This window comes from Myotis daubentonii, chromosome 8, assembly GCF_963259705.1.
Source record: "Myotis daubentonii chromosome 8, mMyoDau2.1, whole genome shotgun sequence".
Taxonomy (NCBI): Eukaryota; Metazoa; Chordata; class Mammalia; order Chiroptera; family Vespertilionidae; genus Myotis; species Myotis daubentonii.
In genome coordinates, this window is record NC_081847.1 from 38,632,289 (window position 1) to 38,656,020 (window position 23,732).

General features: G+C 40.7%; 1 protein-coding gene across 1 annotated transcript in view; it reads right to left on the minus strand.

Annotated features, from left to right (window-relative positions):
* Positions 1-1,154: 1,154 nt before the first annotated feature.
* The window catches only part of RBL1 (RB transcriptional corepressor like 1), an 89,574-nt gene continuing 66,996 nt past the window's right edge, over positions 1,155-23,732 (minus strand). The window contains exons 17-22 of the mRNA XM_059706087.1: positions 20,507-20,683; positions 18,002-18,073; positions 15,876-15,966; positions 6,853-7,001; positions 5,156-5,320; positions 1,155-3,690 (exon numbers count right to left, since the gene is read on the minus strand). Of these exons, the coding sequence (XP_059562070.1) occupies positions 3,520-3,690; positions 5,156-5,320; positions 6,853-7,001; positions 15,876-15,966; positions 18,002-18,073; positions 20,507-20,683 (825 nt within the window). The 3' untranslated portion in view covers positions 1,155-3,519. The remainder of the gene's footprint in view (positions 3,691-5,155; positions 5,321-6,852; positions 7,002-15,875; positions 15,967-18,001; positions 18,074-20,506; positions 20,684-23,732) is intronic.

The window sequence follows — 23,732 nt, forward strand, 5'->3', positions numbered from 1 at the left end:
AGGCCTTTTAAAAATCAAAATGAAATTCATCTAACATAAAATTAACCATTTTAAAGTAAAATTCAATGTCATTTAGTAAATTCACAATGTTACCCAAACAACACCTATATTAGCTCCAAAATATTTTCATTACCCAAAAGTAAACTCTGCACCCCTCAAGCAGTCACTCACTCCCATTCCCTTCGTACTCTTAGAAATCACCAAGACATCCGAGAGATGCAAATCAAAACAACAATGAGGTACCATCTCACACCTGTCAGACTGGCTATCATCAATAAATCAACAAACGACAAGTGCTGGAGAGGATGTGGAGAAAAAGGAACACTCGTGCACTGCTGGTGGGAATGCAGACTGGTGCAGCCACTATGGAAGACAGTATGGAGTTTCCTCAAAAAGTTAAAAATGGAACTCCCATTTGACCCTGTGATCCCACTTCTAGGAATATATCCCAACAAACCAGAAACACCAATCAGAAAGGATATATGCACCCCTATGTTCATAGCAGCACAATTCACCATAGCTAAGATCTAGAAACAGCCTAAGTGCCCATCAGTAGATGAATGGATTAGAAAACTGTGGTACATCTACACGATGGAATACTATGCTGCTGTAAAAAAGAAGGAACTCTTACCATTTGCAATGGCATGGATGGAACTGGAGAGCATTATGCTAAGTGAAATAAGCCAGTCAATGAAGGAAAAATACCACATGATCTCACTCATTCATGGATAATAAAGACCATTATAAACTTATGAACAATAATAGATACAGAGGCAGAGCTGCCTCAAACAGATTGTCAAACTGCAGCGGGAAGGCCAGGGAGGGTTGGGGGGCAGGAGGTAGTGGGGTAAGAGATCAACCGAAGGACTTGTATGCATGCATATAAGCATAACCAATGGACAAAAGACACTGGGGGGTAAGGGAGGCCAAGGGATTGTCAAGGGCGGGGGAAGAAAAAAAAAGGACACATATGTAATACTCTTTGTAATACTTTAAGCAATAAAACAATAAAAACAAAGAAAAGAAACCACCAAGAACATTAATTTTTAGGTTACATTAAACTGTTCAAAAGATACAAAGCAGATATTTAAAGAGATGTAGATTCTAAAATGGCTGCACAATTGCTTCTAGATACACAGAAAAGAGCACAAGTATAGTTTTTCAATAATTTCAAAAACTCCAATGTTTTATTAACAATTTTATGTACAATTGATATCAAGTTTTGAAAACTGACTGATAAACATGTCCAGAGTTTCTTTTATAGTCAATGTACAAATACTCACTTATATTCCGCACATTAATAATGAAGTCGAAAATGACACAATAGTTATAGCTACATTAAAATATATACAAGGATTCAACCCACACTTGATGTTATTTGGCTTATAACTGTGTAGATACTACACACAAAAAAGGATGATGTAATTTTAAGAAAAGTAAGATGTGATCAAAATAACTTTTCTTCTTACAATTTAAAAATAAAATTCCTGACAATAATTACTAATTTATAGGCAAATATTAGACTAATTCAAAGTAGCCAGGGTTAGACATAGGTTAAATTAAACACTTTGCATTTTTTAAAAAATATATTTTTATTGATCTCAGGAAGGAAGGGAGAGGGAGAGCGATAGAAGCATCAATGATGAGAGAGAATCATTGATTGGCTGCCTCCTTCAGGCCCCCTACTAGGCACGGAGCCTGCAACCTGGGCATGTGCCCTTGACCGGAATCGAACCTAGGACCCTTCAGTCTGCAGGCCGACGCTCTATCCACTGAGCCAAACCAGCTAGGGCACACTTTACATTCTTAAAAATAAGATGTTCAGTCCAAAAAATATACAATTGATAACATTTTCTGAAAAAAATAATTAAGAATGGCTTAACCATATTCTTCCAGATTTTGAAAACACACTAGAAAAAGTGAATATTGAACAGTTGATTCTTTGGAAAGCTGCACTACCCCAACCTAGTACTGACTGGAAAACATCCTTATGGGGCCCCAGTGATCAGATCCTAATGTGAAACTCACAATGAAAAACTAATACTGAAAACAAAGAGGAGAAAGTAATAACCAGTTGTTTTATTGATGTAACTTATAAGGTATGAAAAGATATTAATGTAGTTTAGAAAAAGGTTCAACTAGCCCAGGCCAGTGTGGCTCAGTTGGTTGGTAGCTTCGATTTTCAATTAGGGCACATGCCCTGGTTGAGGGCTTAATCCCAGGTAGGAGACATGCAGGAGGCAGTCCATGAATGTTTCATTCACATCAATGTTTTGCTCTTGCTCTTTGTCTCTCTTCTTTTCCCTTTCCCTTTTCCTTTTCTCTCTCTCTCTCTCTCTCTCTCCCTCCCTCTCAAATTAAAAAAAAAAATCTTAAAAAAAAGATTTAACTATTAGGGAATTAATTAGACATTGAGAATCACTCATCTTATGATGACCTCAAAAATAGTATTTCACACATTATCAAGGTGCTAACTCACTACATAGGAAATTTAGTTTCTAAAAACTCTTATCTGCATTTTATTTTACTGGTTTGAGAAGCAGCTTTCTGTTTTGAGAATTACATGATATAATATAATCATATATAGTTAATGGTACAGAAGCAAAATGATAATAGTTTAAAAAAAGGAGCAAGACCCTTTTTATTAGGTTGTGACACCAGGCTAAGAGGGCTTAGGGTTGGAAAGCAAGAAGTGTGGGTAATGCATGGGCTCAGGTTAAATCTGTTTATGCTCAAGGAGAGGAAGGGATCTAGAGAACCAGGAATAGTAGCGGCACCTGGATGTGGAGTTACCACAGTGGGTCAGAAAAGGCTGGTGCAACAACCTCTGGCCCAACTGCTATGGGAGCCAACCCCTACTCAATATGAAATTGAGAACACAAATATCTCAAAGTACGTTTACCAAAAATAGACTATTGACCCTCATATTACAAAGCACAGAAGGAGGAGACATTTGATTATTTTAAAAAGTAAGCTAAAAAATTAGATTTCTCCTTACTTCATCTTAAAAACGAACCCAAGGAACAAGCATTTAAAAAATTCTAAGACTATTAATATGTTTAAAGGCACTTAAAACATTCCTTTCTTTCCTTTTTGTTGTTGATCCTCACCCAAGGATATTTTTCCATTGATTTTAGAGAGAGTGGAAGGGAGGGGGAGAGACAGAGAGAGAAATATGGATATGAAAGAGACACATCAATTGGGGATCGAGCCTGCAAACGAGGCATATGCTCTTGACTGGAATCGATCCCCAGACCCTTCAGTCCCCTGGCCAATGCTCTATCCACTGAGCCAAATCAGCTAGGGCAAAAACATTCCTTTCTAATCCAACTCAAAATACATCTCTGTCAACTACATTTTGCATGAATGTTAAAAAAAAAAAAGTGTATAATTTTCGTGCAATTTTTCTTATAATTCAGTGATATTTACCATATACAAGGTTGAAAGTTCTGAAGGATAGAGCCCCAACTTTATGCAAAACAACCTGAAAGTGCTTTTATCACAAAAACAGGAAAGGCACTAATGGTTTGCTCTTTCACTGACAACATCTTGTAGTCTTTTAAGTAAAACATCATCATTTTCTTGACAGAGGCGTTTGGCAGGTGATTCTGCATCACCATCAATGGCTATTGCTCGCTTCTTGGTTCTCTGTTCACCTTGCCTTATCATGTTGTTGATATCTTTCAAACTCTGTGCAAAAATAGAGGACATGCATGAGCAAAGGGGAAAAGGGAACTAGCACCAAAGAACGAAGCTAACTGCTTTTTCCTGCCCTCTATCCTGCTGGGGTACAGATTATTTTTTTAAACTTAAGGTTAACTGAATAAGGGTAATTATAACTAATCTTTTCAGGAGTTTTTTAAAAAAACGATTTACCTTATAGCAGTAGTTCCCAGTGTGAACATAGAACAGATGCAGCAGAAGCATCTAGGAATATATTAGAAATGCAAATTCTCATGCCTCATCCTACTGACTCAAATGTTGGGGGGTGGGGCCTAGCAATCTGTTTCACCCCTCCAGTTGATTCTGATGCTCCCTATAGTTTGAGGTCCTCTTCTTAAAGCAATGCTTTTGAAATTTTATGTACCTACTAATCATCTGGGTATCTTGTTAAAAATACAGACTCAGATTCAGTAGGGCTAGTGTGATGCCTGAGCTTGCATTTCTAAAATGCTCCCAAGTGATGCTGATGTTGCTGGTCTGAAATCCACACTCTCAATAGCAAGGCATTACAGAAGTGTTTCCTAAAAGCTGTGCATCACAATTATGTAGAGCTAACTGCCAAAGTTTTGTGACTCAGTAGGTCTATGGGACAGGTATCTTGTCTTCAACAAGCTCCGCAGGTGATCCTGACCCATGTTTTGAAATCATTGCCTTAGAAATCAGTTGGTGCCATCTTTGATTTCATGCATCTTCTAAACATCCTTATTGGAAATCGACTTCTAAGAAGAGGAAATGTAAATCTGTGAGGTGCTCTATCTCAGTGTTTTGTTGCTAAGTATAGTAAAAACTCAACAGATGTTTGTGGAACTGAATGAGAAAGTCATGAGTTAAGGAGCTGCCCTTGTATTTGGATTGAGTTACAATCTGTCCCAGTACAATTTTTTGCAGTTGGCAGTGATTCTGGCTTCTGGAGACATACTGAACATATCTCCTTGATAGCCCTTCAAATATAAAAAAACAGCAATCATGTCCCAGTCACATCTTCATCATGGTACAGGATAAAGAGAGATAACAGAGCTGTCAATGTAAATAAGAGGAGGCCTCTTTTCAGACTTTACTATCCTTGTTATCATCCACCAAATGAGCTTTCACTTTCAAAGCCTTTCTTTAAACTTAATGTTCCCCATTTCTGACCACTAACAGGTGTTGCATTACTGGTGGCCCCTCCTCAAGATTAAGCTTGAGCAGGAAGACACACGACTCTTCACACTGAACTCCTCCAATACCATGTCAATAGTAATGGATTAAACTACCTCAACTGAATACAATGCTCTTGTTCACAGGAAATTTGCCATAGTATCAGTTCATATTTATTAGTAGTAACTATTCAAAACAGAGAGAGCAGATTAAAAATTACTAACTGGTAATGTGAAATCCAATTTTTAACAAATGTACATAAGTTGTTTTGGAGTAAAGTTTTTGTGTACCTTACCTTAGAAGGGCTGCCGTTGAACTTATACAGCAGAGCAGTCCTTGGCGTAAGGCCTGACCCATTCTTGTGTGGGGAAACATAAACAGAGTGCTGTTGGGAAATTCGGCGTGGTGAGCCGGGCTGTTGCTTAATATGTGGAAAAGGAGAGAGTGGTGGAGCTTCCATCTGAAATAACCCAAAAGTAAGTTGTTTTAAGATAAAAGTTTTCTTTCTTTTTGGAATTCCATCATATTTTTATTCTTACTGGCATCTCCTAGGTGGGAGTCAGTTATATTGTAGGAACTTATTTATGGCTGAATAAAAGCAAAGAAATGGTCCATTACCCCTTATTTTTCCACAATTACTAAGAGAGAAACTAAAATGTATTTTCCTGGATCTTTCAGGAAACCCTGAAGAATTCTGGGTAAGACACCAGCAACACTAAGCCAAGAGTATAGGAACCCCACATCCATTCTCAGAAAGTAGGGGCAAAAAATAATCAATGTCCTAATAGTTATAACAAAAAATCTCTCTCAACACACACATACCCACAGCCAAAGCAATAGTAGAGAGCATAAAAGAGAGGTGGAGAATTCTATGAGCCAGAAGGCTCAGTTCAACATAGAACAAATCTGTTAATGAAATATTAAACTTTATAATAAAACACAAAAGATTTAGGGGAAAAAAGAGAAATAGAGTTTGGTGAGCTGAGTCTGTACTTTTCTTTAATATTTGTTACAATGTTTCCTTCTCAAGAATACAGATGGTTCCTTAATTATTACTCATTTTCATCTTGAAGCTAATAAAATTAGTTGCAATTGGCTGATGATAGAGATATTCAAAAGCATAACATATGATGGGAGCTAGAACTTTAGGATGAGTAGTCATGGCCTCTGAGGACAGATAGAAAGCATATTCCTTGGAAGGAATAAGAACAGAAATGTAAAGAGACACACAGAAATGTACATGGCTACTGGCTGGGTATAGCTTCTACTATGTCCCTCTTTCCTAAAACTAAAGTCTTATCTATTGGGAATCAAGTTGGTTTTTATACTGGTAATACTACTTTCACAAACTGGTTCGACTGCTAAAGCTAGGATTTGCATAAAAATTTCTTAGCACTGCCTCTATTTATAATTCAGGCCTATCTATATCCTTTCCTCTTTATTTTGCGAAACACATTTATTTCATTAATACAACAATAGAAATAAAAAACAAGAGAACAGTTACCATATTAAATTTGTTTTGTTTTGTTTTGCCCTAGCCAGTTTGGCTCAGTTGATAGAGTGTTGGCCTGCGGACTGAAGAGTCCTGGGTTCGATTCTGGTCAAGGGCACATGCCTGGGTTGGGGGCTCAATCCCCAGTAGGGAGCATGCAGGAGGCAGCTGATCAATGATTCTCATCACTGATGTTTCTATCTCTCTCTCCCTCTCCTTCCTCTCTGAAATCAATAAAAACATATTAAAAAATTTTTTTTCCTGTTCCCATCTAGTCCTTGCCCATATGTATACATAATTTCTAGCAACATAATGATAGTATGGATTAAATTTCCATGTTTTCCTCTGGTCTCTGCTGTTTCATAGCCTTAATCACTTTGTGATTACTAGTATATTTTGTCCTATATAATATATCAGTGAAATACTTATCTAGCAAAATAAACTCATAATAATCTAACTATGACTAAGATATTAATAAAGCAATAAAATATAAAACGTACCATATGGTCCTGATTTGACAAGTCATATTTCAATGCAAATGACTTCACTCTTCCTACATATATTGTATTGTAAAATTTGATAAGATCGCCCCTTTCCTCTCTCACTGGTGCACTGGAACAATCAGGTGTTTTTGTAACATCTTCCAAGTCTGTTAAAAGAATTCAGTGTTGTGATAGATATACTACTTTAATATGTAAGTCAATTATTTAAATTATAACTCTCTCTACAATATAAAAAAACATCAAGTAGACACATCTTTATGTAAAGCAATCAATGTTTTCAGAAAAGGTTCAGAAATCTACAATTATTATGCATAAATTAAATTGAAATCTTGAGAAATACAAACATGTAAACTTACCGTGGTACTCTTTTCTCTAGATACACTTTTCTTTAGATACCTTTAAAAAAATATTTTTAAATTTATCGATTTGAGCCCAGCTGGTGTGACTTAGTGGTTGAGTGTGACCCATGAACCAGGGGGTCAAGGTTCAATTCCCAGTCAGGGCATATGCCTGGGTTGCAGGATTGATCCCTTGTGTGAGGCAACGGATCAATGATTCTCTCTCACCATTGACGTTTCTATCCCTCTCTCCCTCTCCCTTCTTCTCTCTGAAATCAATAAAACACAGCTTTAAAAAAATTTATTGATTTAAAAGAAACATCAGTTTGTTGTTCCACTTATCTATGCATTCACTGGTTGATTCTTGTATGTACCCAGGGATAGAACCTACAACCTTGATGTATTATGATGATGCTCTAACCAACTCTCTGAACTCACTGTCATTCTTAGAGAAGCACTAGCCTTGGGCTGGGGTTTAGCTAAGGGGCCTGCATATATTCACATTGCAGAAAGGTGGAAAGACTCTAAGGTAAGGCAGCCCTAGCTGGTTTGGCTCAGCGGATAGAGCATCGGCCTGTGGACTCAAGGGTCCCAGGTTTGATTCCGGTTAAGGGCATGTACCTGGGTTGCAGGCACATCCCCAGTAGGGGGCGTGCAAGAGGCAGCTGAATCAATGTTTCTCTTTCATCGATGTTTCTAACTCGCTATCCCTCTCCCTCTCTGTAAAAAAATCAATAAAATATATTGAAAAAAATAAATAAAAGGTAAGGCATATCCTCATAAATTAAGAAGCATGATAAATTGCTTGTGCTTATTTTTTGTGCAAATACGTGGCAGTTGATGTGTTCAAAGAGCCAACTTTCCCATGTACAACAGCAACGTTAGTGCTCAGTTTATAGCTAGTATCCTTAGTTGTAAAATGACAGCTTGCGCAAAAGTACTTTTCTATTTATTGATGTAACTCTGAGATAGCTTGTGACAACAGGCAAAACTTTACTCTTTTTGGGGGGGGAAGAGTATTACAAACCATTAACCATTGTTTACTTGTACATACACAAGTCATCTGCTTATAGGAGTTAAGAAAACCACTGGCAATTAAAAATAATGCAGCTTATGAAAAAAAGTTCTCATTCTTAGTACACTGGCCTACGAACACTGAGAACATGGATAGAAGCATGCTTCCACATTAGCAAAACCAGTAAACTCAAACATGGTCCACAGGCCAAGCAGCCAGGGAATCTTCACAGGCATCTGAGTCCCAATTTGGATGTCCTTTCACTCTTGCTATTTTTTTTTCTTTTTTTGCACTCTTGCTAGCTATGTGGTCAAATAACTTGAGGAAATGCTGCATATTATATCCTCCTCTTGAAAATTCAGAATACATGTTAGTATATTAAAGGCTTTGAGAAGTTTTTTCAGTTGGGAAAAAAAACCACATGTTCACTTTAATTCCATATTTATCACTTTTTTTTTTTTTATGCACAGTCCCTCTTCCCCATAATACTTATTACCATCCTGGGGAACAGTGTTCCAAGGTATACTGCATAATAGCTATTGCAGGTTACAGTATTCTCATGGATCAATTAAAATTATTTAATGTTCTCTTTGGATTAGAAACTTCTGGAGACAGAGACTATATAGTCATCATATTTCTGTCATCCCAATTCCAGTTGTTAATATTTACATAAGATAAGGGGCTACACTAAGTTTGAACAAACCAAACATTTAAAAGTCTGGCACCTTCACCAGCAGATGAGTGGATTAAAATCCTGTGGTACAGCCCTAGCCAGTTTGGCTCACTGGATAGAGCGTCGGTCTGGGGACTGAAGGGTCCCAGGTTCAAATCCAGTCAAGGGCATGTACCTTGGTTGCAGGCACATCCCCAGTAGTGGTGTGCAGGAGGTAGCTGATCGATGCTTCTCTCTCATCAATGTTTCTAACTATCTCTCTCCCTTCCTCACTGTAAAAAATCAATAAAATATATTTTTAAAAGAATAAAAAAAATCTGTGGTACATCTACACAATGGAATACTATGCTGCTGTAAAAAGGAAGGAACTCCTACCATTTGCAACAGCATGGATTGCGCTGGAAAGCATTATGCTAAGCGAAATAAGTCAGTCAGAGAAAGATAAGTATCACATGATCTCACTCATTTGTGGAATATAATGAACAACATAAACTGATGAACAAAAACAGATCCAGAGACAGAGAAGCATTGACCAGACTGTCAAACCTCAGAGGAAAGGTAGGGGAGGGTGGGGGTAAGGGAGAGAGATCAACCAAAGGATTTGTATGCATGCATAAAAGCCTAACCAATGGACACAGACACCAGGGGGTGAGGGCATGAGCGGGGGTGTAAGGGGGGTAGGGGGAAAGCGGGGGGATAAGGACACATATATAATACCTTAATCCAGGGGTCCTCAAACTACGGCCCGCGGGCCACATGCAAATACAAATATTGTATTTGTTCCCATTTTGGTTTTTTACTTCAAAATAAGATATGTGCAGTGTGCATAGGAATTTGTTCATAGTTTTTTTTTAAAACTATAGTCTGGCCCTCCAACGGTCTGAGGGACAGTGAACTGGCCCCCTGTTTAAAAAGTTTGAGGACTCCTGCCTTAATCAATAAAGAAAATTAAAAAAATAAATAAAAAAGATAGAATGAAAAAAAAGTCTGGCACCTTGAATTCTAACTAAACATGATTTTATTTAGTGCTTTTTTTTTTTCATTTCAAAAAAAGAAAACAAAATGTCAGTTATCCTTTATGCAGAACAAAGATCTCTACCTTATAGCCTCTGTAAGGACACTAGCACTCTGAAATTAAAGCCTTAGTGGGCCTGGTGACTATCTTACCACATATACATTAGGATTGGGAAAGAGAATGAGATCAAAGGTTTGCCTGACTGGTGCTATTACTGTTACAAATCTGTTTCCCCTCAGAGGGTAGGAGGGAACTTCCACTTAATATAATTAGAGACACATGGTAATGTGTTTGTGAAATGAACCAATGAACATTTAAATAAAAAACAAAAAATTTTAATTACAGTTGAAAATTTAGTTTCAAGTGTATAGCATAGTGATTAGACATTTATATAACTTAAGAAATGATTCCCCCCCAATAATTTTAGTACCCACCTTACAGCATACATAGTTTTTCCAATACTAGAGGCACAGTGCATGAAATTTGTGCACAGGTAGGGTCCGTAGGCCTGGCCAGCAATCAGGGCTGATCAGGTTCCCCACCTCCCTGCCTCTTCCTTCCCTCACCGCCTGCATGCTGACACCACGCAGTTCCCCACCTCCTGGCCTCCCCCTTCCCTTGCTCCCCTCAGTACCCCACTGCCACAGCTGGTTGCCCACCATGTTCCGCACCACCCCTGGTGGTCTGCACATGTTATAGTGAGTGATCAAACTCCGGGTAGAACTCCCGAGGGGACAATTTGCATATTAGTCTTTTATTATATAGGATTATTGACTGTATTCCCTAGGCTGTATTTTACATCCCCATGTGGTGGTCTTTTCAATATTTGAAGATACTTTTTTTTTTCTGTATAAAACCTACCTTTCCTATAAGATTGCCTTAAACCAGGTGATCTTGTGGGTGACACAGAGGTTGGAGAAATAGAATGAAGGCAGGCAGTTCCTCCACTCTGGGAAAGAACTGTGCTTCAGGAATGAATTTCTATGCAATAAAATTAGTAAGTGAGATTCTAGAATCATGGCATTTTCTCTCATTGCATTCTTGGGGATTGCCCTCTTCAGATACATTTCTCTAGCAGAGGCTGATGAAATGAGCAGCAGAGACTCTAGAAACGAGCTGTAATATGCTATTGTTAAGTCTGTTTTCTATATTCCTATATTTGATGAATAGATAGCTGTGCAAAGTTGTCCCATTGTCTTCAACACCAAGGAGAAGATCATCACAATGCAGAATCAGCTACAGCAGAACATACAAGAAGGACTGCAGATCAAATCGGCATCTTTTCAAGTATCAAGAAAGGGAGTCATTCTACTACATGATAAGTTTTCTACAAATAATGTCATGGTCATTTTCTGTGGTCATGTGGTCAGTGGTTAGTGGATGAGAAGCATCAGAGTGTCTGAGAGGGTAATCTTCAATTGAGTAAACACATGACTTTAATTAAATCTTGAATTTAATCTCTCATTTCTAAGCCCTGTGCCAACTCAGTACCAAATAGATTATCTGTCAATATTTAGTAACCTTAGAAATTCAAAGACACAATTGATTCTTGATTTCTGCCAAGTCATATCTCGGTTTGTGTTTGATAAAGCCTTCAGATAGAAAGCGATTCTCTGGATCCAGGCCGGGTAGCTCAACTGGTTAGAGCATTGTCCCAATACGCCAAGGTTGCAGTTCCGGGCACAAAAGCAACCAATGAATGAATAAACAAGTGGGGCAAATGGATATTTTTCTCTCTGTAAAATCAATAAATAAAAAATAAAGAAAGCAATTTTTAAAACATCTGTTTCAGAAGAAAATGCTTTTCGGCTCTTCTGTGAAGGAGGTAAAACTCTGAGAATTATAGCTAAAGCTAAAGTACTATTGGTACTAACTAAATAATCCCTAATAAAGCAAAGGTTTATCCCAGAAGGCTCTGAACATATCAGAATTTGTGGAACTACTGATGCAAACCAGACACTGGAAGAGTGGTCTCAGTTTTTCCTTTTTCACAGTTCTCAGTGTGTGAAATTTTGCTCTTATTATTCTTCATGCCTTGTCTCTGACTTCTCAAATTTCCAAGGGCTCCAATTCTTGCCTCATTCCTTTCAGTGAGGAACTCCTCCCTAGTACCACTAATTGTGTGAAATGCAAGACTGCAAATATCTAGGCTCCAGACCTTTTCCTGTCACGTGAGAGCAGTGACTTCCTAAGGATTTCTTCACTGTTCCAACTGCCAAAGGACTCTAAATTAGAATATTGCCAGGCTATGCTGGTTAGGATTCTAGTCACACTGAATTTTTTTCTTCTTGGATTTATAATATCTCGGGGTAGGAAGAGACCTGATTAGGCTAAATTAGGCTATCTAGAGCCAACAGCTGAGAAATGAGAAGGATATGTTTCTTACTTCAACCACTATAAGTTAATTTCCCTATCCCATCATAGAAAATATAGTCTTAAAGCAACCCAACTTCAAGACACATGATTTTCCTTGCCCAATAAACCATGATTTCATAATTTACCCTACGTTTCCAGATTCCTGAACCCTTCTTGATGCTGGGACATGAACCCCGGCACCAAGGTTGAGGGTTTGATCCCTGGTCAGAGCACATACAAGAATCAACAAAAGAATGTATAAATAAGTGGAACAACAAATTGATGTTTTTCTCTCTCTTCTTCTTTCTTCCTCCTCCCCCCCCTCCCCCTCCCCCTCCCGTTCCCTCTCCCTCTCCCTCTCCTTCTCCTTCTTCTTCTTTTCTCTCTCTCTCCAATCAATAAATTAAAAATCTGGCCAGTGTTGCTCAGTGGTTGGGCATCAACCTATGGTCACAGTTCGATTCCCAGTCAAGGCACATGCCCAGGTTGCAGGATTGATCCCCAGTGTAGAGTGTGCAGGAGGCAGCCAATCAATGATTCTTACTCATCACTGATGTGTGTGTTTTTTTCATCATTGGTGTTTTTAACTCTCTCTCTCCCTTCCACTCTCTTAAATCAATCAAAAAAATTTAAAAGTAAAGAAAAGGAAAAAAGAAACCATGATATATCTCCTTTTGCTTACTTATATTGTCTTGAACTTTACTGGTCCTGTATCCCAGATAGTTGTTGGCAGTTACTTTGATTCTCATAGAGCACATTGTTTCCCATACTTAATCTCTAATATTTGTGTTTTTTTGTTTTGTTTTGAATGCTCACCTGAGGATATGTGCTTTTACTGATTTCTTTTAGAGGAAGGGAGGGAGAGAGAAAGAGGAACATCCATGTGAGTGAGAAACACTGATTGGTTGCCTCCTGTATTAACGCAGACTGGAGACTGAACCCGCAACTTTTTGAAGCATGGGCAACACTCCAACCAACTGAGCCACCCGGCAAAGGTTGATGCCTGGCTTTGCAGGGGCAGAAAAATCACCAATTTGAAAAAAAAAAAATAGGTTTTTTGGGTTAGGTTTGCTGTCTAATATACTTCTCATTGTCTTGAAAAGGCTCAGGCCATGCCTGTGTAGCTCAGTTGGTTAGAGTGTCACCTTGATATGCCAGGGTTGCAGGTTCAATCCCTGGTCAGGGCACATACAAGACTCAACCACTGAATAAATAAATAAGTGGAACAACAAATTGATGTTTCTCTCTCCCTTCCTTTCTCTAAAACTAATTAAATTAATAAATTTTTTAAAAAAGAAAGGCTCAGGAATAATATATTTATGTAAAAAGTATGTATCCTGCCCAGCCAGTGTGGTTCAGTGGTTGAGCACTGACACATGAACCAAAAGGTCACTGGTCCAGTCCAAGGCACCTGCCCAGGTTTGTGGGCTCGATCCCCAGTAGGGGCATGCAGGAGAGCCAATCTCATCAATGTTTCTTTCTTTCTATCCCTTTCCCTTCCTCTCTCTCTAAAATTAAAAAAACTTTTTTAAAAGTATCCTTAAATGAGGATTCTAGGTCATTATTATTAAAGGATCTATATATATAAAAGCCTAAGTGACCGAACAACCAAACGACCAAATGACTGAACCACAGGTCAACCGGTTGCTATGACACACACTGAGCATCAGGGGGCAGATGCTCAACGAAGGATTTGCCCCCTGGTGGTCAGTGCACTCCCACAGCCAACCTCCCACAGTCCTCCTCTCCTCCCCCTCACTGGCCGGTCAGCCCCCATTGTTTCTGATCCGGGTGGCTGGCCAACCTCCTGCAGCCCCTCCCCCCAGCTGGCCAACCTCCTGTGGCCCTTACCCCCAGCCGGCCAACCTCCTGTACCCCTGCTGGTCCCGATCGCCAGCCAGGCTTAGGGACCCTACCCGTGCACAAATTCATGCACCTGGCCTCTAGTTTTTAAACAAGATCTTAAAAGTTCAGATCCTGGTAGATACCATAATGATCATAAATATTTATGTAATTTTATAAAAAAAAGTCTTTGACCCAGACAGTACTCTTAAGAATTTATCCTAGGCATGTGGAGCAAGTGATTTCCTTACAAAGCTGTATAAAATGAGAAACAGTCTAAATGCCCCACAAGGCAAAAGTAAATACATCACAGTACATACAATACATATGCACTCATACAGGGTGTGGCAAAAATAGGTTTACAGATGTTTGAATAGAAAATAATAGAATAATTAATAAATAATAAAAGAATAAACTGTTTCCTATACTCAAAACTGTAAACATACTTTTGCCCCACCCAGATATACACATTAAGGAAATGGAAAAAGGAGACAAGGAAAAGGAGATGGGGAGAGGAGGCATTTTCATAACTTATCAACATAAGTCTTAGTATGCTGGAAGCAACAAGGTAGCAGCCTTGAGAGTGGTGGCAAAATATCTGTACACTTCTTAATAAAAAGGATATTTCCTTAATTGTCTCTTCAGACAGGTCACTGACAGCTATCTCACTTTCCCTGTTATTCAGATTTACAGCAGTCCCTCCTTATCCACAGGGGAATGTCCCAAGGCCCCCTGTGGATGCCTGACACAGTGGAGAGTACCAAACCCTACATATACTCTTTTGACCTATACATACATACCTTATAAGTTAGGGACAGTAAAATATGAATAATAACTAATAATAAAATAGAAAAATTATAACTATCTACTGTAATAAAAATGTGAATGTAGTCTCTCTCTCACTCCTTAAATTTCACTGGATTTAAACATCATCAGAGATTTAAATCTCATATCTGAAATTTTCCATTATCTGATGATAACTAAAATCAAGAAAAGAAAAACCATGGGAAGGGAGGACCACTGTATTTTAAAAATTTAAGTTCCTTTGCCCTAGCTGGTTTGGCTCAGTGGGTAGAGTGTTGGCCTGCAGACTGAAGGGTCCTGGGTTTGATTCTGGTCAAGGGCACATGCCTGGGTTGTGGGCTCAATCCCCAGCAGGGGGCGTGCAGGAGGCAGTTGATCACCTATATCATTGAATCCATGCTGCCTGGCATTCACTATCTACACTAATAAAAGACAAAGATGCTAACTGACCATACCTTCACTACGCCCATCAGCCAACCAGAGAGTATGCAAATTAACTCAACAAAGATGGCCGTTAAATTTGCATACTGCAGGAAGGACGAGACAGCGCCATCCGCCGCCTGCCCCGCTGCCATCCGGGCCTGCTATCTGTGACCTGACCTGGGGCGGCGGGGCAGGACAGCAGTGATCCGCCAGCCCGCCTGGCCGCCATCCAGGCGTCCCGTGTGTGACCCGACCCAGAGCGAAGACTGAAGACAGTGTAGAAGGAAGCCAAGGGCTGCAGAAGGGAGCAAAATGGCAGAGGAGGGAATGGAGACGAGAGCAGAGCTGAGGCAGCGGACACGGAAGGGAATGAGGTAGCAGAGATGGGAAGGAGCGAAGCGATGGAGAAGGGAGGGAGAGAGGCAGGGGAGAAGGGAGGGAAGCACACTGCAGAAGCCCTATTCTTGCAGGAATCTTCCTGCAATGGGCCTCTAGTATTATGTACAATGTAATCAAAGATATATTACCTATAGAATGTTAAATTGGGCAACTTACCACAATCGGTCATTTCAAAATCACCATTTACTTTTTTATTATAAGCCACAATTTCTCTTGGAATACTTTTCAACAGTACACTTCTATAGACCTATAAGTCAGAGGGGGGAAAAAGGTCTGCTAAGTCACAAAAAGGCACAAATTAAGCCAAACCAAAATAAGAACAACAAAATATCAAGCCAATTAAAAAGTATTTGTCTGTATGGGTGATCATCAATCAAGAGGAAGATGTTATTAGTCTGATAAATGCAGGTTATAACAAACATCTTAGAAGAGGGAATACTGAAGCAGATTCTGAGCCTACATCTAAAATATGCCCTTGTAGGAGTTTACAATGCAAACAGAAGAGTTAGGTACCATAAATAGCAACTAAACACTGATGAGCATGTTTTGCCAAATAAAATAACTTCAAAAATATGAACTTGTTCTTCCTTCTTTTTAACTCCTTACCTGAGAACCAATTTACTCTCATTGGGGCTTGTTTTCCTGCTCTCATCCCATTCCCATCTCCTTTCAGATGGACACATGAAAATTTGTTCCGTTCCTGCCCCGAAACTCTTTCCTACCTCCAAGATAGCCGATAGGCATGAACCATTTCTCCCTCATCCGATGGGGACTAGTATTTATTTATTTGTTTGTTTGTTTATTTATTTACTTTTAACAGAGAGGAAGGGAGAGGGACAGAGAGTTAGAAACATCCATGAGAGAGAAACATCCATCAGCTGCCTCCTGCAACCCCCCCACCCCGGGGAAGTGGCCGCAACCAAGGTACATGCCCCTGACCGGAATCGAACCTGGGACTCTTCAGTCCACAGGCCGACACTCTAGCCACTGAGCCAAACGGTCAGGGCGGGGACTAGTATTTAAAAGACATTTAGGGAACTCTGGCTTGGCTCATTTTGACACACAGTAAGTTTATCTTAATGATCTTTAAAGACAATCTGGACCTCTTTTGGCTCTGTTCCTGAGGGGTTTTTCTGAAGAGGCCCAGAAATGCTTGGCCTGTCATAGTATATAACAAACACTTGTACTTGGCTCTTCTAATATTTGTAAATCACTCACTATTTGGGGGCTTAAGAAGTGAAACTACTGGTGGGGCTCTCCTAGAAGGGGATATCACTACTAGTACTCCCACCTGAGATATCTGGGCCACCACCTTTCTTTCTCAGATAGCAGATCATGGGGGCCAGAGAAGAGGCCATTAGGCTCTCTTAGAGCAGAACAACCAAGCTCTTGAATGGTTTTAAAGTAAACCAACCCTGTTTTCTCAGCTATAATAACAATAATAATATGGATCTAACAGTCATTAATGCTTACTATGTGCCAGGCCACTATGCTAACATTTTATATTTCCACTAGAGGCCTGGTGCACGAAATTCATGCACTGGGGGGTGTCTCCCAGCCTGGCCTGTGCTCTCTCACAGTGTGGGAGCCTCACAATCGATCGCCCCAAAAAGGGAGGCCCAACCCACACATCCGGGGCCCCTCAATGGATTGCCCCAAAGAGGTAGGCCAGAGCTGCGGGACCCGTCTCCACACCATGCACGCAGCGTCAAGCCCCTGTCCACCCGCATGCGCGCCCACTGCACATGCAGCCTCCTGGTGATCCCTCGTTACGACATGAGGGTGTCATGACCACATAGGCTTTTATTAATAGGATGACTGAAAAGTTGTACAGGATTCTCACCCATGGTTATAACATTATCAGAGATGTTTAACATCTCTTCAAAGATACAAACATTAAGATTCTTAGAAGATGGCAAAAGAAGCTGAATTTAAGTTAATAAATTCTCAAATTTCACTGGATTTAAACATCATCAGAGATTCAAATCTCATACAATTAAAGAATATATATATCTTTTTCATTAAATATTCTAGTGAAAAATGTCCCCACTTAACAGATTAACAAATGGAATAAGAAAGCATGTGAGAAGAAGTATATGCAAATATATGCATGAGTCAGGAACAGCTACTTTCTCAGCTTCTACAAAACTGTCTCTTGAATATTAAACCAACAAATCTAAAATACAGTAAAACTATAAAAGAAGCTTACCTTTTCTATGACTTTTCATCAGAAAAATAGTACAAGTCTATTTTTGGACAAGAAGAAAAATAATGTAACTCACGTGACTATTAGCTTGGGGCTGATTCCTATAACTTTTCATGATTTCTTGAAAAGTTCTTTCTTCTTTTGTTACCTAAAGAAAAGAAAAACTGCATTTATCAACTGTTCCTAAAAGAAAAATGGCCCTGAACAAACACTTCAATTATAGACTGGGATTGAGAGCAGTCTTGCAGAAAGCCATTAACCCTAGGCCAGTCCATGACTAAAAACCACTACCGTATATGATTTTTACTACCTTTAAAGTTCAGCCTTTGTGGCCTGTGGGGACTCAGCTAATAGTTTCATTAATCAAAAGCACCAAGACTGAAAAATAGCCTTTCTTTGTAAAAAGAATGATATAAGAAAACCCAGATCTGTTGAATCCCTTACACTCTCCAGTTTTATTAGTTTTTAAGTATTTAAAAGTAAATTAACTACATACTAAATGATAGAAAATGTCTTGTGTTGACACACAATAAAAATGAATGGTTATCATAGAATTAGGCTTTTAATATGTCAGGACAGACTGTATAGTTTCTAATGCTTACACTAAAAAGACAAATGGTGGCTAAAAGGTAGAAAATGGATTAGTGATCCATAAAGGAATACCTTCTAGTCTATTTGTTATCAATAAAGTTAACTTAAATTACTCTTTTTCTCTGCTTTACTGTGCATTAGCACTTAACCCGTTCTCCATAATGTTGAGCTAGAAATGGCAAAGCTTGAACTCTGATAGTTCTCTGAAAAACACAAATGATCCTATATAATAAGAGAAACATGCAAATTAACTGTCCCTCTGCTATGCTCAAGCCACACCCACAAGCCCATCAGGAGCGAGTATGCAAATTAACCCAACTAAGATGGAGGCGGCCACAGAGCTGGAGCGAGCAGGAGGCTTGGGTTGCCCCTGGCGATAGAGGAAGCCAAGCTTCCCGCATGCCCCGGCTGGTCCTGGGCTCTAATCAAAGTTACAAAGTTTCAATTATAGAAGATAAATAAATCCCAGAAAAAAGGAAAAAAGGAGAGGCTGTGAGCTTGGGTCGCTGGGGAGCGTGCTCAGCCTGAGAACAGCCATCAGCCCCTCACCCAAGCACCCCAGCAGGACTCCCCTACCCTGAAGGGGCTATGGGCAGCCTGAAAATGGCCCTCAGCCCCTCACTCAGGCTGGCCACACCCCCATGGGATGAAGGTCCCCGCTGGGGGGCTTGGCCAGCTTGCAAACAGCCATCAGCCCCTCACCCAGGCTGGCCAGGCACCCAAGCGGGACCCCCACCCTGATCTGGGACACCCTTCAGGGCAAACCAGCTGTCCCCCACCTGTGCACCAGGCCTCTATCCTATATAATAAAAGGGTAATATGCAAATTGACCCTAATAGCAGAACGACTGGGAATGATGGGTCACTATGACGAACATTGACCACCAGGGGGCAGATGCTCAATGCAGGAGCTGCACCCTGGTAGTTAGTGCACTCCCACAGGGGGAGCTCTGCTCAGCCACAAACCCGGCTGACTGCTGCCAGCGCAGTGGTGGTGGCAGGAGCCTCTCCTGCCTCCTCAGCAGCACTAAGGATGTCCGACTGCAGCTTAGGCCTGCTCCCCGCTGGCAAGTGGACATTCCCCGAGGGCTCCCAAGCTGCCAGAGGGATGTCTGACTGCCAGCTTAGGCCCGTTCTCCCCAGGGAGTGGGCCTAAGCCAGCAGGTGGACATCCCCTGAGAGGTCCAGGCCGGGCTGAGGGACCCCCCCCCCAGTGCACAAATTTTTGTGCACTGGGCCTCTAGTTAGTTAATAACATTTATTAATATCTACTTTGTGAGGCATTGTGAAACAGGTGCCACTAAGGAATTTGAAAACATGTCCTCTGCCTCAAAAAGCTTAAAAATGAGGTCTTAACTATGTACATCTGTTAGGATGGCCAGCATGGCCAATACAGTCAAGACCAAAGTTACAGATGACTGTTTCAGATACATCAGAAATTTAAAAAGCAAGATATGTGATTTCATAACCTAAAACATGATGTAGCAATTAGAGAGTAAATGTTCTTCACATTAAGTGGCACAGTAAATCACTGGAAAGGAATGTTATAGAAGCTATTTTACACTAAATTATGAATCAGGAGATCCTAGGTTGCTATATATTATGTAACTTTGCTCAGCTCTGGGCCTCAGTTATTCACCTACAATGTAATGATCATGTTACCTTAAAGTACCAGATTAGAGGTATCACAGGGATGGGCATGAAAATGGTGTTGCCACATTAATAATAGGGAGAGCTACTTTACTACAAATAGTCTCTAAGACCTTTCCCAACTTCTTTACAAACAATATATATTTATGAAGTGGGAAGGCTGATTATTATAAAACTAAATGGAGAATCCAGAGAATAGATATAGTAGCTGGAATTTACTACTTAATCAATGATGATGGCCACTGTTAGCTTATAGCCCTTAAGGTAAACCAAGAATCAAGTTCAACAGTGTTTCACCTCATGCAACTAGGGCCAAGAATTCCCCCCAACGTATACATTACCTTTGCCATGATGTAAAAGGCACAAAGGAGGAGCTGATCCAAATGTCTGTCTTTCATTAGGTCAGGGCAGTGAACTAAAGTAAATTCAAAACACGTCCATATCTTCCTTCGTAACTCATTTGAAACATCCAGTTTTAAACATAAATCACGTAAGCGTACACTTGCCAAATGATAAACCTGAGATGGAAGGGAGCACATTGATGCAAAAAAAAAAAAAGTAAAAAATCTCTTAAATTTATGCCTTACCATGAACATGGGCTTTCATGTCAAGACTAACAAGCACCTAGGCCAGGGGTGGGCAAACTTTTTGACTCGAGGGCCACAATGGGTTCTTAAACTGGACCGGAGGGCCGGAACAAAAGCATGGATGGAGTGTTTGTGTGAACTAATACATGTTAACACTGCTGCTGGCAAAGGAGCGGAGGGGAGAGCAAGAGAACCCTCCGCTCTTTCAGCTCCACGGGCCGGATAGAACAGCCGAACGGGCTGGATCCGGCCCGCGGGCCGTAGTTTGCCCATAGCTGACCTAGGCAGTTGATACCTTAAATTATATAAAATTTCTGTTCTATAGCACTAGTTCACTGCTATGGCAGAAGGATATAAATTAAAACAAAATCCTCTTTAAGAAACTACCTTTAAAATTATTATTATAAGATGGCAACCACCCTACTTTATTTTTTATTTAAACAATTTAAAAAATTTTTTATTGATTTTTAAAGAGAGGATGGGAGAGGGAGGTAGGGAGGGAGGGAAAGAGGGAGGGAGGGAGAGAGAGAAACATCGATGTGAGAATGAAATATCTACCAGCTGCCTCGTGCATGCCCCCACCAGGGATTAGGCCCGTAACCCAGCCATGTTCCCTGAGCAGCAATTGAACTGGCAACATTTTGGTGCACTGGGCAATGCCCAACCAACTGAGCCACATCAACCAGGGCACCTTAACAATTATTTTTAAAAGATGTCTTCTACCGCTTTATGCTGCCATCTATATCAAGTAAGAAACACTACAATGCAGAATTTACCTGCATTACAAGCATTATGAATACATAATTTTTCAAGTGTTCAGAAGTCTCTATTTTTTTTGTTTCAGGTAAAATTGCTAGAAAACCTAAAATGTCAGAAAGTAAAGAACTAAAATCAATGTTTGACTTGAAAAATGAGTCACAAAGTAAAACCATTTAAAGAATTTCCCATATAGTCTACATTGTTTTTATGAACACATGAAAGGAATGTTAAATGAGAAACCTTTTTTCTTTTTGTTATTTTTAAGTATGTCAGAGTAAATTCAGTGCAATGCTCTGAACCTTTTATATATATATATATATATATATATATATATATATACACACACACACATATACTGTATATATACACACACATATACAGTCATTATATGAATTGACACTAATGCAAATGACCAGAAGATCTTGCAAGATTCTAAAATGGTTTCTAATAATCTTAGAAGCATTATGTTTTATTGTTTTAAGGATTGGTAACCCTGCTGTGGTATTTCTAAACGAGACTATTCCGTATGAACTAAGTCTTTAAATTTAAATGTTCATGAAAAAGAATAAGGCATCACTTACAGAAAAGTATCTTTGGCAGGGGGTAAAATCCACAAATCAGAACTTAAAAGCAAATGTAAGTTATCCAATATACTACTCTAATAGAGAGACAAGTGGGTGACTCCAAAGCTACTTGTGATTCATTGCATAGGAACTCATTTTCTGCATCCCATTTCTTTGTTCCTAGAACTACTGGGGTCAGAGCAGTGAGAAAGATGCTAGAACTTTACATTCATGATAGATCAGATATAGTCCTGGCTAGGATGAAAAATCTACACTAATAAAAGACAAACATGCAAATTGACTGTACCTTTGCTATGCCTTAAGACACACACCAGCCAATCAGAGCAACTACATGCAAATTAACCCAACCAAGATGGCAGCCAGCAGCCACGGAGTTGGAGCAAGCAGGAGGCTTGGTTTCCCCAATGACTAAGGAAGCCAAGCTTTCTGCCGGCTCTGAGCTCCACTCAAAGCAACAAAGTTTCAATTATAGAAGATAAATAAACCCCAGATACCTGCTTTCAGCTGGCTATGGCCACGGAGCTGGAGCGAGCAGGAGGCTTCCCTCCTGCCCACCCTGGCCGGCTCTGAGCCCTCTCAAGGCTACAAAGTTTCAATTACAGAAGGTAAATAAACCCCAGAATAAAAAAGAAAAAAGAAAAAAAGGAGAGGCTGGGAGCTTCCTTTGCCGGGGGGCTTGGCCAGCCTGAAAATGGCCCTCAGCCCTTCACCCAGACTGGCCAGGCATCCCAGTGGGGATCCCCCACCCTAAAGGGGTGTGGCCAGCCAGAGAACAGCCATCAGCCCCTCATCCAGGCTGGCCAGGCACCCCAGTGGGGACCCCAACTCTGAAGGGGGTGTGACCAGCTGCAAACAGCCATCAACCCCTCACCCAGGCTGGCCAGGCACCCCAGCAGGGCCCCCACCCTGATCTGGGACACCCTTCAGGGCAAACCAGCCGGCCCCCACCTGTGCACTAGGCCTCTATCAACACTAATAAAAGAGAAAAATGGTAATTGGTGTACGAGCTACCCTTTTCATTGGCTAATCAGGGCTATATGCAAATTAACTGCCAACTGAGATGGCAGTTAACTACCAACAAGATGGCGGTTAATTTGCATATGTAGGCACAATGCAGGGAGGCGAAAGGGAAAGCAGGAAGAAGCCCCCTGCCACTGACAGTGATCGGAAACCCAGGGGGGAGCTAAGAGCTGGGGGGCAGGGCAAAGGCGGCCCTGGGGCCGCCGTTGCCCTGCCCCCCAGCCATGATCGGAGAATCAGGTGCCTTTTCCGCCCTGGCCAGTGATAGCAGGAAGTAGGGGTGGAGCCAGTGATGGGAGCTGGGCACGGTCAAAGCTGGCAGTCCCAGGAGCTAGGGGTCCCTTGCCTGGGCCTAAAGCGAAGCCCACGATCGGGGCCCATCCTGCGATTGGAGGGTGATGGGGGTCAACGCCTGAGGGCTCCCAGTATGTGAGAGGGGGCAGGCTGGGCTGAGGGACACTCCCCCCCCACACACACCCAGTGCACGGGGATCAGCGGAGCCGCGAGGCCTCCCGGCACCAGCATCAGTGTGACAGGGGGCAGTGCCCAAACCCCCTGAACCCCCTGATCGCCCTGCGGCTCTGTGTGTGACAGGGGGCGGGGCCACAACCTCCCTA